At 44.2% G+C, this 14,324-nt stretch overlaps 1 protein-coding gene across 1 annotated transcript in view; it reads left to right on the plus strand.

Annotated features, from left to right (window-relative positions):
- LOC129831003 (thrombospondin type-1 domain-containing protein 7A-like) overlaps positions 1 to 14,324 on the plus strand; it is a 214,181-nt gene that overhangs the window by 171,193 nt on the left and 28,664 nt on the right. The window contains exons 14-20 of the mRNA XM_055893960.1: positions 2,964 to 3,142; positions 3,819 to 3,824; positions 4,050 to 4,183; positions 4,415 to 4,568; positions 8,600 to 8,741; positions 8,982 to 9,097; positions 9,280 to 9,397. Of these exons, the coding sequence (XP_055749935.1) occupies positions 2,964 to 3,142; positions 3,819 to 3,824; positions 4,050 to 4,183; positions 4,415 to 4,568; positions 8,600 to 8,741; positions 8,982 to 9,097; positions 9,280 to 9,397 (849 nt within the window). The remainder of the gene's footprint in view (positions 1 to 2,963; positions 3,143 to 3,818; positions 3,825 to 4,049; positions 4,184 to 4,414; positions 4,569 to 8,599; positions 8,742 to 8,981; positions 9,098 to 9,279; positions 9,398 to 14,324) is intronic.

Consider the following 14,324-nt stretch of genomic DNA (forward strand, 5'->3'; position numbering starts at 1 on the left):
CCCCCCAAAACTATTTTAATTCCAGGTTACAAAATAGGAAAAATGTCAAGGGGGGTGAATACTTTCACAAGCCATTGTATACACCTTTCAAATCAAGAAGTTTTTCGGCCAACATTAGCATCTTGCCAACTTTTTTCCACCTTTTTCTATATCTGAAAGGTGTTGCCGACATCAAAGCCCAAACTTTTATTAAGCGATCTGACCTAGTCATGATCAGAAACATGTAGCATGCAGTAATGTAGCCATTCAAGTGTAGGCCTGTTATTTTGCTCGATGACGAGACTCGCTTGCTTTTAAAAGTATAGATTGCTGAAATTTTCTATTAGTATCATGATTTTATTGATTTATCCCTTATTTTACCATGTAAGTTGACTGAAAACACATTTTAATTTACAGCATCAACCTAGGGAATAGTTACAAGGGAGGGGAAGGTGAGTGGATGAGCCAATTGGAAGCTGGGGATGATTAGGTTGGTAATTTAGCCAGGACACTGGGGTTAACACCCCTACTCTTATGATAAGTGCCATTGGAGTCAGGACACCTTTTTAACGTTCTATCCGAAAGACGGTACCCAATAACTGAGAAAAATAATGCTTCCTACTGGCCCTCCAATATCACTTCCAGCAGCATCTGGTCTCCCATCCAGGGACTAGCCAGGAGTGACCCTGCTTAGCTTCAGTAGCAAGCCAGCAGCGGGATGTAGGGTGGTATACTCTCAATGTAAGACCCTATGCCTGCTCTGTAACAAAGTGAAGTGATAGAGATGAAACATGGATCAAAAAATCATGGGCTTGTCGTGGGCTCTGTTTCAAAATATCACTTTTTTATATGACAGCGGTTCCACATGTTGCCATGGCGTAAATTGTGTGGGAAATTTGGGGGGGGGGGGTATTTTATTCTGTTATATCTCATTATATTCTAAGCCTGCTATAAAATATATGCGTGTTGACTGTAATCATGGTAGCCTAAGCGTGTCTTGTCTGTTTAATGAACAAAATAACTATTGAGTTCAAACTCAAAATATGCCATTCTTTTATTTTATTAGTCGTATGTTTCTTAGGACCTGCCTAAAAACTATTATTAGTGGATTTCTTTGTGATGTGTATATTTAATGGATTGTCGGCATGTGCACTGGAGATATAAAAGGCTTACCACAGCAAGAATGTGGTAAAAATGGCACTGTATGAATTGGGTTCTAAAAAACATTGCCTGTTTTTTTTCACAGACAACATACCGTACAGTCTGTCTGTAAACGGTACTATAGTGACAATTTAATTCCCTGCTTTACGTGGGCTTGGCAGAATGGATCCATGTTAAAACAGATAACGAGGATGGCTGGAAAGGTTGACAGTGAGTGATCAATGGGTGTGTTCTGACGTGATGGGTATTAGTGTGAGTGAGATAGCAGGTTCTGAGAAGCAGTGACCAACAGGCAGACTCTTATTGCCAGTGGCATGACAGTAGTGGGGCGGCCACTAACAACATAGAGGGATTGTCTGTCTTACAGTAGCTTCTCTGCTACAGTATACTGTTGGAAAAAATGGTGCTGTATAGAACCAAAAGGGCTCAATAGCTTGTTTCAAAATGGCTCTATATAGAACCACAAAAAAAATAAGCAAAATATGCAGTGTATCTGTAGTAGCGTTACTGTATCATAAGAGTGTCTGTAACTTACACATGTCTGTTCCTCAGGAATTGGATTTATTTGATTTGTATTTTCATTTTGGTTAACGAGTTGTTTCCAAATTGTTGTTTTTGTGGGTCTTTTAGGAATAGTAACCCAAATACAACTAGATTAGGGGGTAATCAATTTGGGCAACAAAAACATCCCCCTAATAACGCTGTTAGTCTTTGTTTTTGTGTAACGGCTTTCGTCTTCCTCCTCGTCTGAGGAGGAGAAGTTAGAAGGATCGGAGGACCCATGTGCAGCGTGGTAATTGTTCATCTTGTTTAATAAAAGTGAACACTCAAAATACAAAAAACAACAAATGTGAAAAACCGAAACAGCTCTGTCTGGTGCAGACACACGAAGACTGAAGACAACCACCCACAAAACCCAACACAAAACAGGCTACCTAAATATGGTTCCCAATCAGAGACAACACAAAACACCTGCCTCTGATTGAGAACCATATCAGGCCAAACACAGAAATAGGAAAACATAGAAATACAAACATAGACTGCCCACCCCAACTCACGCCATGACCATACTAAATAAAGACAAAACAAAGGAAATAAAGGTCAGAACGTGACATAGAGGGAAAATAGACAACACTGTGTTTGTTCTTCTGATCTCATCTTACTTCAGCAAGTTCACAAACATACATTTACCAGATGCAAAATAGTCTAAGAAAAATAGAATGTACTCTAAAATTCCTCATTCTCAGTATGTTAATGTATTTCCGCTGCTGCAGGTTCCTGTGTTGCGAGTCACAACTTGTGACCTAGCTCCAGTAGCAGTAGTAATAACACTCGAAACAGCTAAGACCGCTGACCTCCCTGTTCTTTCAGTGGACACATGAGGCTCAGTAATCCACCCTTGCCCAGATAAAAATAAATAACAAGCCGAGAGAGAAGCACTCCTGCCAAAACTCCCAAAATCATGACCTCTCTCTCTCCCGTCCTCCATCTCTCTCTCCCTCCATTTCTCTCTCACTTGCTCTCTCTCTCTCTCCCTCCCTCTCTCCGACTGGCTTGCCCAGAAAAACAACAGTCTTTTAAATCGCACAACAGGCTGCTGCCCTCTTGTTCCATTGCATTTGCCAAGCTACTGTAAACAGTGTACTAATGCTGTTTGTTGCACAGCGCTACCATCTCAGTTTTTTATAATCCTCTCTGTAGCTTTTCATCCGTATCAGTAGGAATGTTGGATTTAGCTTGCTGCATCAACAGCTGTGTAAACTGATACAGATACTGTCAGATGATGAAACTATACTGAAGCCTAGTTGTCTCTCTGGTTTCAGGGTATATTGAGGAGGCTTGCATCATCCCCTGTCCGTCTGACTGCAAGCTCAGTGAGTGGTCAAACTGGTCACGATGCAGCAAGTCCTGCGGCAGCGGGGTCAAAGTGCGTTCCAAGTGGCTGAGGGAGAAGCCTTACAACGGTGGTCGACCGTGCCCCAAACTGGACCATGTCAACCAGGTGAGTGGGGGACATTCATCACTCTTGGCCCTGTCTAGAAACAACCACTAGCCCTTACCCCAAAGACACTTGTAGAGATCTGAGAGGATTGGACAGATTTTTTCCATATTGCTTAAATTGATCAAACTTAGTGTCTAGTCTCTCGGGGGTAGAGGATAACGGATAAGGGTTGTTTCTGGGCAAGACTAGAACATGGTACAGGGTAGAGGTCTCTGACTTGTTTAAATGTTTAAATAAAATACTTTGATTATGATTTAATGCATTACATTAAATGAACCATAACAGTGTTCATTTTTTAATGAAGTCAGAGTGGACATCTTTCAGTGTTTTATTCATTAGCTGAGTTAGGGCTTGTACACATTTACATTTTAGTAATTTAGCTTACAGGAGCAAGGAAGGTTAAGTGCCTTGCTCAAGAGCACATCGACAGATTTTTGCACGTTGTCGGCTTAGGACTTTGAACCAGATACCTTTCAGTTACTGGCCCAACGCTCTAACTGCTAGGCTACCTGTAAGATTAAGGAAGGGGAAGGAACTGTGAACTTTATGCTCCTACAGAGAAACAAGAGAACATGGTGTACTGCATTCTAATAATCCTGTATTTAAACACTCACTGTCTGTTTCCACGCTATTCTTTTCTTCTTTTCCTTGGTGTATGAACTGACCCCATCCACAGGCTCAGGTGAGTGACTTATCACTGCCTTTCATAGTGTTTTTCAATGTATTTCTTCTTGCCATGGGATGGATAATAGTGTGGGAGTAAATGTAATGAATGAGTTTTGCGCTAGCACAAACCTGCTCTATACTATTTCATCATATACAAATGTGTTACAATACGTGCATTTTTGCTATGGGATGAATGGTGGTGTGACCTTGGGTGGCTAACAGTCTAGTGGTCTCTCACAAGGTGTATGAGGTGGTGCCCTGTCTCAGTGACTGTGGTCAGTATGTGTGGGTGGCTGAGCCCTGGAGTGTCTGGAAGGTCAGCAACGTGGACCTGAAGGAGAACTGTGGAGAAGGAGTGCAGACCAGAAAAGTCAGGTACGGACGATCAGCTCTTATAGGTACAACAGCCTATTTGACTTAGTCATTTAAGCTCCTAGTGGAGTGAAGGACCAACTCCTAGTGGAGTCTCTCCAACTAACCCTGTTCTGTGACGTTTTCTTAGCTTCATTCATTCAAGGTGATTCCTGCCTTCATCTCACCTCTCCTCTACAAAAACCAATGATAATTGTATCAGTATTGCTAACCTATCGTCCCCCCTCTTTCCAGGTGTATGCAGAACACTATCGATGGGCCGTCGGACCCTGTGGAGGATTACCTGTGTGACCCAGAGGAGATGCCTCTAGGGGCCAGAGACCGCCAGCTGCCCTGCCCTGAGGACTGTGTCCTGTCTGACTGGGGGGCCTGGAGCCGCTGCTCACTGGTATGGACAGATGCTGACTACCTTGTTGTTTTACCACCTATTTTATCCCTTTGCAATATTTCTGATATTTTGTGTTTTCTGGGTTTGGTTAGGAGCAAAGAAAAGTCCATCTCAGTAGGTGGACCAATGCAGGACTATTCTAATCTGTTATATTCTAAGGCTGTGGTGCTGAACACACTCAAAGCAAGAGTAGACTGCTTAAAGGGTTAACTATTACCTGAAATGCCCAGAGGTATTATGCTACTCACCATGGATCTCTGTCTCACACCTTAACATATAATAACTGGCGAATCAGAAAGTCTCCACTTTCTATTTAACCTGTTAACCATGTTCAGAAATTCAAATCACCACAGAGCTGTTGTCAGCAACTTTCACTTTGGGTTTGCATCAATTTACAGTTTTTTACATTCGCCAGGACCAATTTCTCAATACCTAGTTAAATTTTTCAAATCTCTTCAACTATGTCTTCTGCATTTGGCCCCAGGTTCTCATCCACATCATCTTACATCATCTTGGGCAATGCACCTAGGAAATAATCTTTTGGCATGTCTGGTCCATCCCTGGCAATCTTCTGCAGATACTTCCAGGCATCCAGCATTCACTGTGTCCAGGAGGGACATTTGATCACGTGGATGGTGGTCATAAATCTTACACCTCTATGAGGAAAATAATTCCTCTATGGGGTTGAGGAGTGTAGAGTAAGGTGGGAGGAAAAGTGACACCAGCCTGGGATGGGCTGCATACCGCTCTGTGACTGCACAGGAGTGGTGAAATGCCACATTGTCCCATACAATTACAAACGTTAGCTGATTTCACCTCACTGCAACCCTTTCCTCACCTTGTACACCCCTTCCATAGAGGTCATCCAGGAATGGAATGAGACGCTCAGTTTTGTATGCCCCAATTAGCGGTTTGTGTAACAGCAATCCATCAGAGGATTTTGCTGCACACATTGTGATGTCGGCACCCCTCTGGCCCGGAACATCCCCTGTGGCTCTTTTCCCAATCCCATTCCTTCCTCACCGCCATGTTTTGGCCAAGTTGAAACCAGCCTCATCCACAAAGATGAATATGTGGGGTGTTTTCCTGGCTTCAATCTCCATGACTCTCTAAAATATATCCACAAGGCAACATAAGAGTTAGGCTATTACAGTTGTTTACATTATACCTGAAAACATGCCGTTGTGTGCCTCTGCCCTGTTCGGTTTTGTTCAAAACCAGTTCTGTATTTTATAGTCATCTTACCTGGACATATTTGTTCCTGAGTTGCTTGACTCGTTCAGAGTTCCTCACAAAGGGGACAGTGTACAACTGCTTCATCCTGACTTGATGTTGTTTCAGGACTCTAGAAATAGTTGTTATGCTTACATTGTGAATATTTCCAAATGTAATGTTGTCTGCCAACACTGTTCCGAATCTCTGTGAGTTTAATGCCATTGTTTCTGATGACCATATCAACGATTGCAGTTTCCTGCACAGCAGTGAAAATCCTACCTCTCCCGCCTGTGGGAGGTAACCGTTGGGTCCTAAGCATAAATACAAAAATTATTGCACATAAGTGGGTTTGGAGGCTTTGCTCAATTTACTTCTGTAATGAGCAGTTCAGTCAGATGCCCTTGCAGAATACACATCTTACCTGTTGTTTTGCCGGAAATTTCTCACAATAGATGCCACTGTTGAGCGTTGCAGATTTTGGCTGCACTCTCAGACCAGCCTCTCTCATTGATAGACCATGATTTATCATCATTTATCATGATCAATTATAGTATCCCTAATCTCATCTGAGACTACAGCTCTTGATCTTCCTCTCGGTCTTCTTCTACCACACATACGTACTCCTCTCCCTCTCCCAGCCACTCTTCTTCCTCTGTCAGCCACTTCTCTATCTCTGGCTGGGTCCATGTTTACATTACAGCACAGCATTATTCCTAAAATGTCCCCTTTTGTATAGATGGTAATGAAATTGAAAGACTAACACCTGGGTAAGTGTTCAGCTACAATGGGAATCAGCTGTGGTTGGTCTAATTGTTTTGATAGTATTTAATTTTTTTGATTTGGAATATATTTTAATACGGTATTACCTTATAAATGTAGTTAATTGCTGTCTTATTCAATTTTGTGTTATGTTAGGTTTTGAACTTAAGTTTAACAGTTTTGAAAAGAGTATGTAAACATGTGCAAATTGACCTGTGAGAAAAGAAGAGAAAAGTGAGAAAAGAACTCATGAAATTTGAAAGATGTAGTCATTGAATGCATTTTGTGCCAAAGCAAGGAAAAATGAACCACAGTTTAGCCCACATGGCCTGCTGCTGTGTTCACTGTGTGATGAGTTTAGAAAAAGTGACCTTAGTATTGAGAAATGGGTCCTAGCGATTGTAAAAAAAACTGTAAGCGATGGACATTTGGTAAGTGTTATTCCCCTGTTGGGCTCTCACCAGTTTAGAATGATGTCATTTGGTAAGTGTTATTCTCCTGTTGGGCTCTCACCAGTTTAGAATGATGTCATTTGGTAAGTGTGATTCTCCTGTTGGGCTCTCACCAGTTTAGAATGATGTCATTTGGTAAGTGTTATTCTCCTGTTGGGCTCTCACCAGTTTAGAATGATGCCATTTGGTAAGTGTGATTCTCCTGTTGGGCTCTCACCAGTTTAGAATGATGTCATTTGGTAAGTGTTATTCTCCTGTTGGGCTCTCACCAGTTTAGAATGATTTCATTTGGTAAGTGTGATTCTCCTGTTGGGCTCTCCCCAGTTTAGAATGATGTCATTTGGTAAGTGTTATTCTCCTGTTGGGCTCTCACCAGTTTAGAATGATGTCATTTGGTAAGTGTTATTCTCCTGTTGGGCTCTCACCAGTTTAGAATGATGTCATTTGGTAAGTGTGATTCTCCTGTTGGGCTCTCACCAGTTTAGAATGATGTCATTTGGTAAGTGTTATTCTCCTGTTGGGCTCTCACCAGTTTAGAATGATGTCATTTGGTAAGTGTGATTCTCCTGTTGGGCTCTCACCAGTTTAGAATGATGTCATTTGGTAAGTGTGATTCTCCAGCAAGGTTGTTACCCATTTAGGTGATGTCCATTTTGTATGTGTTATGTTCCTACTGGGCTCTCACCAATTTAGTGTGGTGCTCCGGCAATGCTTGCACCAATTTAAGTGATGGCTATTCAGTATGTGTTATTCTCTGGTGGGAGAATAGCTAGGATTTTCCCTTAGAAATGAATGGAGAGAGAGAGAGAGAGAGAGGGTGGATGACTTTCAGCATGGAAGATGATCTCATGCAGCTCTAAATAGCATGCTGTGACCAAGGTATTATTGGAAAATCTCTGGTGGAAGGAGGGGACCTGTGTGTGTGTGTGTGTGTGTGTGTGTGTGTGTGTGTGTGTGTGTGTGTGTGTGTGTGTGTGTGTGTGTGTGTGTGTGTGTGTGTGTGTGTGTGTGTGTGTGTGTGTGTGTGTGTGTGTGTGTGTGTGTGTGTGTGTATGGGAGAGTGCTGTGGAAACGTGTGTCTGTGAAACGTGCGTGAAAGTGTGTGTGTGTGTGCCCGTGGTGAACCTCTAGTGGGAAGAGTGGTCAACCGTGTCACGTGCCTTGCCATTGCCCTTCCCAGGCACTCTGCCACGGATCCGTTGGGACAGTTAATGATCATGGATATGGAATATGTGGCTGTATAAGCAGGGGAAGACAGCACTCCAAATAGAAATGGTCTGAAAACACCTGAATAGACCAATTTATCTTGTAGGGGTTGGTTGGGGAAAATAGACAGAGGTGGAAATAGACAGAGGGCAATGTAGGGGAAAATATATATTCATGAAAAACCTTTTTCAATTTGCTGTTGGAAAGTGGTAAATTCACTTTTACAGGGTTTCATATTTGGTTCGCATTAAACGTCAAACTAAAAGTGGATTTCCTGACTTGCTTTAGGTCTAGGCCAGGTTATTGTAAAAGCATTTTGTGACTACGACTGATGTAGAAAGGGCTTTATAAATGAATCTGTTTGATTGATTGATTGATTGACTTCTTCTCTGATTTAAGCCATGCAACAAAATCAGCACTCGGGAGAGGACAACATACCCCGTTCGTCAACCTGGAGACGGAAAGCTGTGCCCCAACACCACGGAGACAGAGCCCTGCAGCCTCAACAGCAACTGCTATCACTACTCCTATAACATCACCGGTAAGGCAAATGTCAGCCTGGGTTACTGGATGCGATGGATGGTAACAGAGACGTATGTCAATATGGAAATATATGGCTCTGGATGGTAAATACAGTATTGAATGTGATCTTACATCAAGTATATTTAGACCGCATGGCATTTGATATATATTAAGATGCACTCCAGAGGAAAATGGTTTGGGAGGTAGGCAGTCTCCTTTTTCACCTCACGTTTCTTATGCTATTTTGTTTTTTACGCAGATTGGAGCACCTGTCAGCTGAGTGAGAGAGCTGTGTGTGGTATCGGCATGAAGACACGCATGCTGGACTGTGTACGAAGCGACGGCAAGTCTGTCGACCTCAAGTTCTGTGAAGAGGTCTGTGTTCTTCTCTTTCCATTCCAAAGCTTATTAGTGATTTAATTCTGTCGTCAGAGTCCAGACAGGTTGCTGTTGGTGTGTTGCCTGGGCGACTTGGAAACAGGGAAGAAGAAGAATCTCTCATTCTCCACAAATGGCCAAATAAAGTACTTTTCTTTTTGTTTTCTTGTCTCTTTCAGCTGGGGCTGGACAGGAAGTGGCAGATGAACGCTTCCTGTGTGGTGGAGTGTCCCGTCAACTGCCAGCTATCTGATTGGTCACCCTGGTCCGAGTGCACACAAACCTGTGGACTAGCAGGTACGTCACCATCTCCTTAACCCACTCTTTGTTACAAAAATATGATTCCCTGTTAGAATGCTGGGAATGTGTTGAAGGCTAATCACATCCAATTCTGAAGGTATAGCCACAAATCATAGAAGTAACAGAGAACTGATTAAGTGGTCCATTCACCTGTCTATTTCAGCTATATATTTTATATCGATCCATGGATAGTGGGTAGTCTTTGACTAGAAGTCATTTGACTAATTATCCATCCATCAACATTATAAACTGGGTGGTTCGAGCCCTGAATGATGATTGGCTGAACACCATGGTGTATAAGACCGTACACCGCGGGAATGACAAAGCATTTTTTTTTATGACAAAGCTTAATTATAGCACTGTATATCGTAGTATAGGGTGTGGATTTGCAGGAATGGTGGGTAGTCTGTGAGTCATTCCTTATTACTCATAATAAGGTTCACAAAGCTACTGATCAACAGCACACACAGCTTAGAAACAGCCTCTCCTCTGAGGTAATGGCTGAAACGAGAAGCATTTTATGATGTGAGAGAGAAACAATTGTGAGCCTTAAACCAACTGAGAGTAATGGGGGGGGGGGGGGGGGGGGGAGGGATGATGATGTCCTCATGTGTAATCCTATAGGATCAGAGGATTGATTGGCGGTCCATTAAGCCTGTGTGCTCTGGGCCTGAGGGACCACTATGCCACTCCAGGAGTCCTTCAGAGCACTGGCCAGTGTCATAGTTGGCCAGAGAGCAAATCCAGGCTGAGATATGAAACCAATACAGGCTCTAGCTATTGTGGTAGCCATTAATCTGTCCCCAGGCAACGTGAGGATTTGCCACAGGATAGAGTAGCAGCAGGTGAACCACAGGAAGAGGAAGAGAACAGCTTCTTACACTCACTACTTTTCTTCCTGGAGTTGATTTTTTATCTAAATGTCAGATGGCAGGACACAATTACGTTGAGTAGCTAATATCTGTTCCTGAGCCAGGTTAAAATACAAGACCTGACCTGGGTTAAAATACAAGACCTGACCTGGGTTAAAATACAAGACCTGACCTGGGTTAAAATACAAGACCTGACCTGGGTTAAAATACAAGACCTGACCTGGGTTAAAATACAAGACCTGACCTGGGTTAAAATACCTGGGTTAAAATACAATTTTGGTCATTTCATTTACTTTCAAAGACATATATTAGTCAATGGAAGGTATTTGGAAATATACTTGGAAATCAATTGACAATACTTTCAAATACTTCCAATAGAGTTAGTTGATTGCGGCCAAATTATTTGAAAATACTCAAAGAAAATTAACTATTTCATAATAAATACTCCAATGTATTTGAACCCAGGTATTTCGCACGCACGCACACTAGTTTCCTGGGTTATATCAGACCTGTGTGCATAGATAATGTGTCTTCCTCTGCAAAACACTAATAGCGACAGCTGGCACTAGCTTCCCCCTTGACCAGCGGCCCACCCAGTCACACACTGCTCCTCATCCCAAAACTCACTGCTACCATAGACCACCTGTTGAGTGAGTAGGTGAGTAGAGAGACAGCACCGGAGAGCATAGAATCAGAATCCCATTGGAGAATAATTGTTACCTTAGGTGTACGCAATAGTGAACCTCCCCTTTAGTGAACCACCTTTAAAAAAAGCACAGGAGAGAATCTCAGGAAAACCCTGACTGCTGATTAAAAAGGAAGGAAAGAACTTCTATGGGGACAGCACATCCCCTCTCTATGGTGACACGCATCATGGCATGCATCACGGTGTGTTCACTAGAAGATGAATTGTCAGCTGTGTGAGACTAGAGACTTGCTGCAGGCTACACCAAGCCTGGGGGACTCCATTCTAACTGTGTTCAACATTAAGGAGCAGTATATGCCTCCCAGGCCCTCTGTGCGTGCAGTCAGCCTTAGAGAAAATAACACTGACACATGGAGATATCAATTACTTCTACAGCGTACAACAGAGAAGGAAAGTGGCAAATGTATTTTAAGGAGAGGGAACTTTATTTGATGTAGCATCAACTGAATTTGTATCATGAACAAAATATAGACAAGGAGTGGAGCTAGGAGTATAGTAGAGGACTGGTCACGCCTCTGAGCCTGGTTCCTCTCTAGTGGAGCTAGGAGTATAGTAGAGGACTGGTCATCCCTCTGAGCCTGGTTCCTCTCTAGTGGAGCTAGGAGTATACTAGAGGACTGGTCATCCCTCTGAGCCTGGTTCCTCTCTAGTGGAGCTAGGAGTATAGTAGAGGACTGGTCATCCCTCTGAGCCTGGTTCCTCTCTAGTGGAGCTAGGAGTATAGTAGAGGACTGGTCACCCTTCTGAGCCTGGTTCCTCTCTAGTGGAGCTAGGAGTATGGTAGAGGACTGGTCACCCTTCTGAGCCTGGTTCCTCTCTAGTGGAGCTAGGAGTATAGTAGAGGACTGGTCACCCCTCTGAGCCTGGTTCCTCTCTAGTGGAGCTAGGAGTATAGTAGAGGACTTGTCACCCCTCTGAGTCTGGTTCCTCTCTAGTGGAGCTAGGAGTATAGTAGAGGACTGATCACCCCTCTGAGCCTGGTTCCTCTCTAGTGGAGCTAGGAGTATAGTAGAGGACTGGTCACCCCTCTGAGCCTGGTTCCTCTCTAGTGGAGCTAGGAGTATAGTAGAGGACTGCTCACGCCTCTGAGCCTGGTTCCTCTCTAGTGGAGCTAGGAGTATACTAGAGGACTGGTCAGCCCTCTGAGCCTGGTTCCTCCCTAGTGGAGCTAGGAGTATAGCAGAGGACAGGTCTCCCCTCTAAGCCTGGTTTCTCTGTAGTGAAGCTAGGAGTATAGTAGAGGACTGGTCACCCCTCTGAGCCTGGTTCCTCTCTAGTGGAGCTAGGAGTATAGTAGAGGACTGGTCACCCCTCTGAGCCTGGTTCCTCTCTAGTGGAGCTAGGAGTATAGTAGAGGACTGGTCACCCCTCTGAGCCTGGATCCTCTCTAGTGGAGCTAGGAGTATGGTAGAGGACTGGTCACCCCTCTGAGCCTGGTTCCTCTCTAGTGGAGCTAGGAGTATAGTAGAGGACTGGTCACCCCTCTGAGTCTGGTTCCTCTCTAGTGGAGCTAGGAGTATACTAGAGGACTGGTCAGCCCTCTGAGCCTGGTTCCTCTCTAGTGGAGCTAGGAGTATAGTAGAGGACTGGTCACCCCTCTGAGCCTGGTTCCTCTCTAGTGGAGCTAGGAGTATAGTAGAGGACTGGTCACCCTTCTGAGCCTGGTTCCTCTCTAGTGGAGCTAGGAGTATGGTAGAGGACTGGTCACCCTTCTGAGCCTGGTTCCTCTCTAGTGGAGCTAGGAGTATACTAGAGGACTGGTCACGCCTCTGAGCCTGGTTCCTCTCTAGTGGAGCTAGGAGTATAGTAGAGGACTGATCACCCCTCTGAGCCTGGTTCCTCTCTAGTGGAGCTAGGAGTATAGTAGAGGACTGCTCACGCCTCTGAGCCTGGTTCCTCTCTAGTGGAGCTAGGAGTATACTAGAGGACTGGTCAGCCCTCTGAGCCTGGTTCCTCTCTAGTGGAGCTAGGAGTATAGTAGAGGACTGGTCACCCCTCTGAGCCTGGTTCCTCCCTAGTGGAGCTAGGAGTATGGTAGACGACTGGTCACTCCTCTGAGCCTGGTTCCTCTCTAGTGGAGCTAGGAGTATAGTAGAGGACTGGTCACCCCTCTGAGCCTGGTTCCTCCCTAGTGGAGCTAGGAGTATGGTAGACGACTGGTCACTCCTCTGAGCCTGGTTCCTCTCTAGTGGAGCTAGGAGTATAGTAGAGGACTGGTCAGCCCTCTGAGCCTGGTTCCTCCCTAGTGGAGCTAGGAGTATGGTAGAGGACTGGTCACCCTTCTGAGCCTGGTTCCTCTCTATTGGAGCTAGGAGTATAGTAGAGGACTGGTCACCCCTCTGAGCCTGGTTCCTCTCTAGTGGAGCTAGGAGTATAGTAGAGGACTGGTCACGCCTCTGAGCCTGGTTCCTCTCTAGTGGAGCTAGGAGTATAGTAGAGGACTGTTCACGCCTCTGAGCCTGGTTCCTCTCTAGTGGAGCTAGGAGTATAGTAGAGGACTGGTCACCCCTCTGAGCCTGGTTCCTCTCTAGTGGAGCTAGGAGTATACTAGAGGACTGGTCACGCCTCTGAGCCTGGTTTCTCTCTAGTGGAGCTAGGAGTATAGTAGAGGACTGGTCACGCCTCTGAGCCTGGTTCCTCTCTAGTGGAGCTTGAAGTATAGTAGAGGACTGGTCAGCCCTCTGAGCCTGGTTCCTCTCTAGTGTTCTTCCAAGGTTCCTTTTTTCTATGGAGTTTTTCCTGAGCAGTTTTGTATTCCTTGGCTCTTTGGGGTTTTTGGCTGGGTATCTGTAAAGCACATTGTTGCATCTGCTGACGTAAAGAGGGCTTTATGAAATTAAATTGAATTTCATGAAATTATTTGAGTTAGGAGGAGAGTCATTGTGACTGTGAAGGAAATACTGTGCATGGGACATTTGGCCTTTAAGAGTTAAGTACCCGGTTAGAATGAATGGTCCTGTAGGCAAGCACTTTGGATTGATGGTCCTTGGCCAGGTTTGTGGATGGATGAGACAATTATCTTTTTTGTTATTCAATTTTCATAGTGCTCATAGTTTACAGGACCTAGTTTCCTTTCTGTGGTGGTTTTTGAAGTGGTATGCATTACTGAACGTGAATGTATTGTGTCATTTTGGGATAGCTACGTTTTAAGTATGCAGTAGGCAGAAATGCAAAACCCCATACGTTTCCTATGCTAATTGAGTTACATCATGTCTATCCCCCGGGCCCCTCGCTTAACATGCAGGGTGCATTTTTAGTCCTTCCTGCCCCCCCTTACCCCTTCCCGTGACATTACACAGTCTCTTCAATTTCATTTTTAAACAACAGAAGCGTATGAATATTCAGA

The sequence above is a fragment of the Salvelinus fontinalis genome, chromosome 32 (assembly GCF_029448725.1).
Source record: "Salvelinus fontinalis isolate EN_2023a chromosome 32, ASM2944872v1, whole genome shotgun sequence".
In the NCBI taxonomy this organism is placed as follows: domain Eukaryota; kingdom Metazoa; phylum Chordata; class Actinopteri; order Salmoniformes; family Salmonidae; genus Salvelinus; species Salvelinus fontinalis.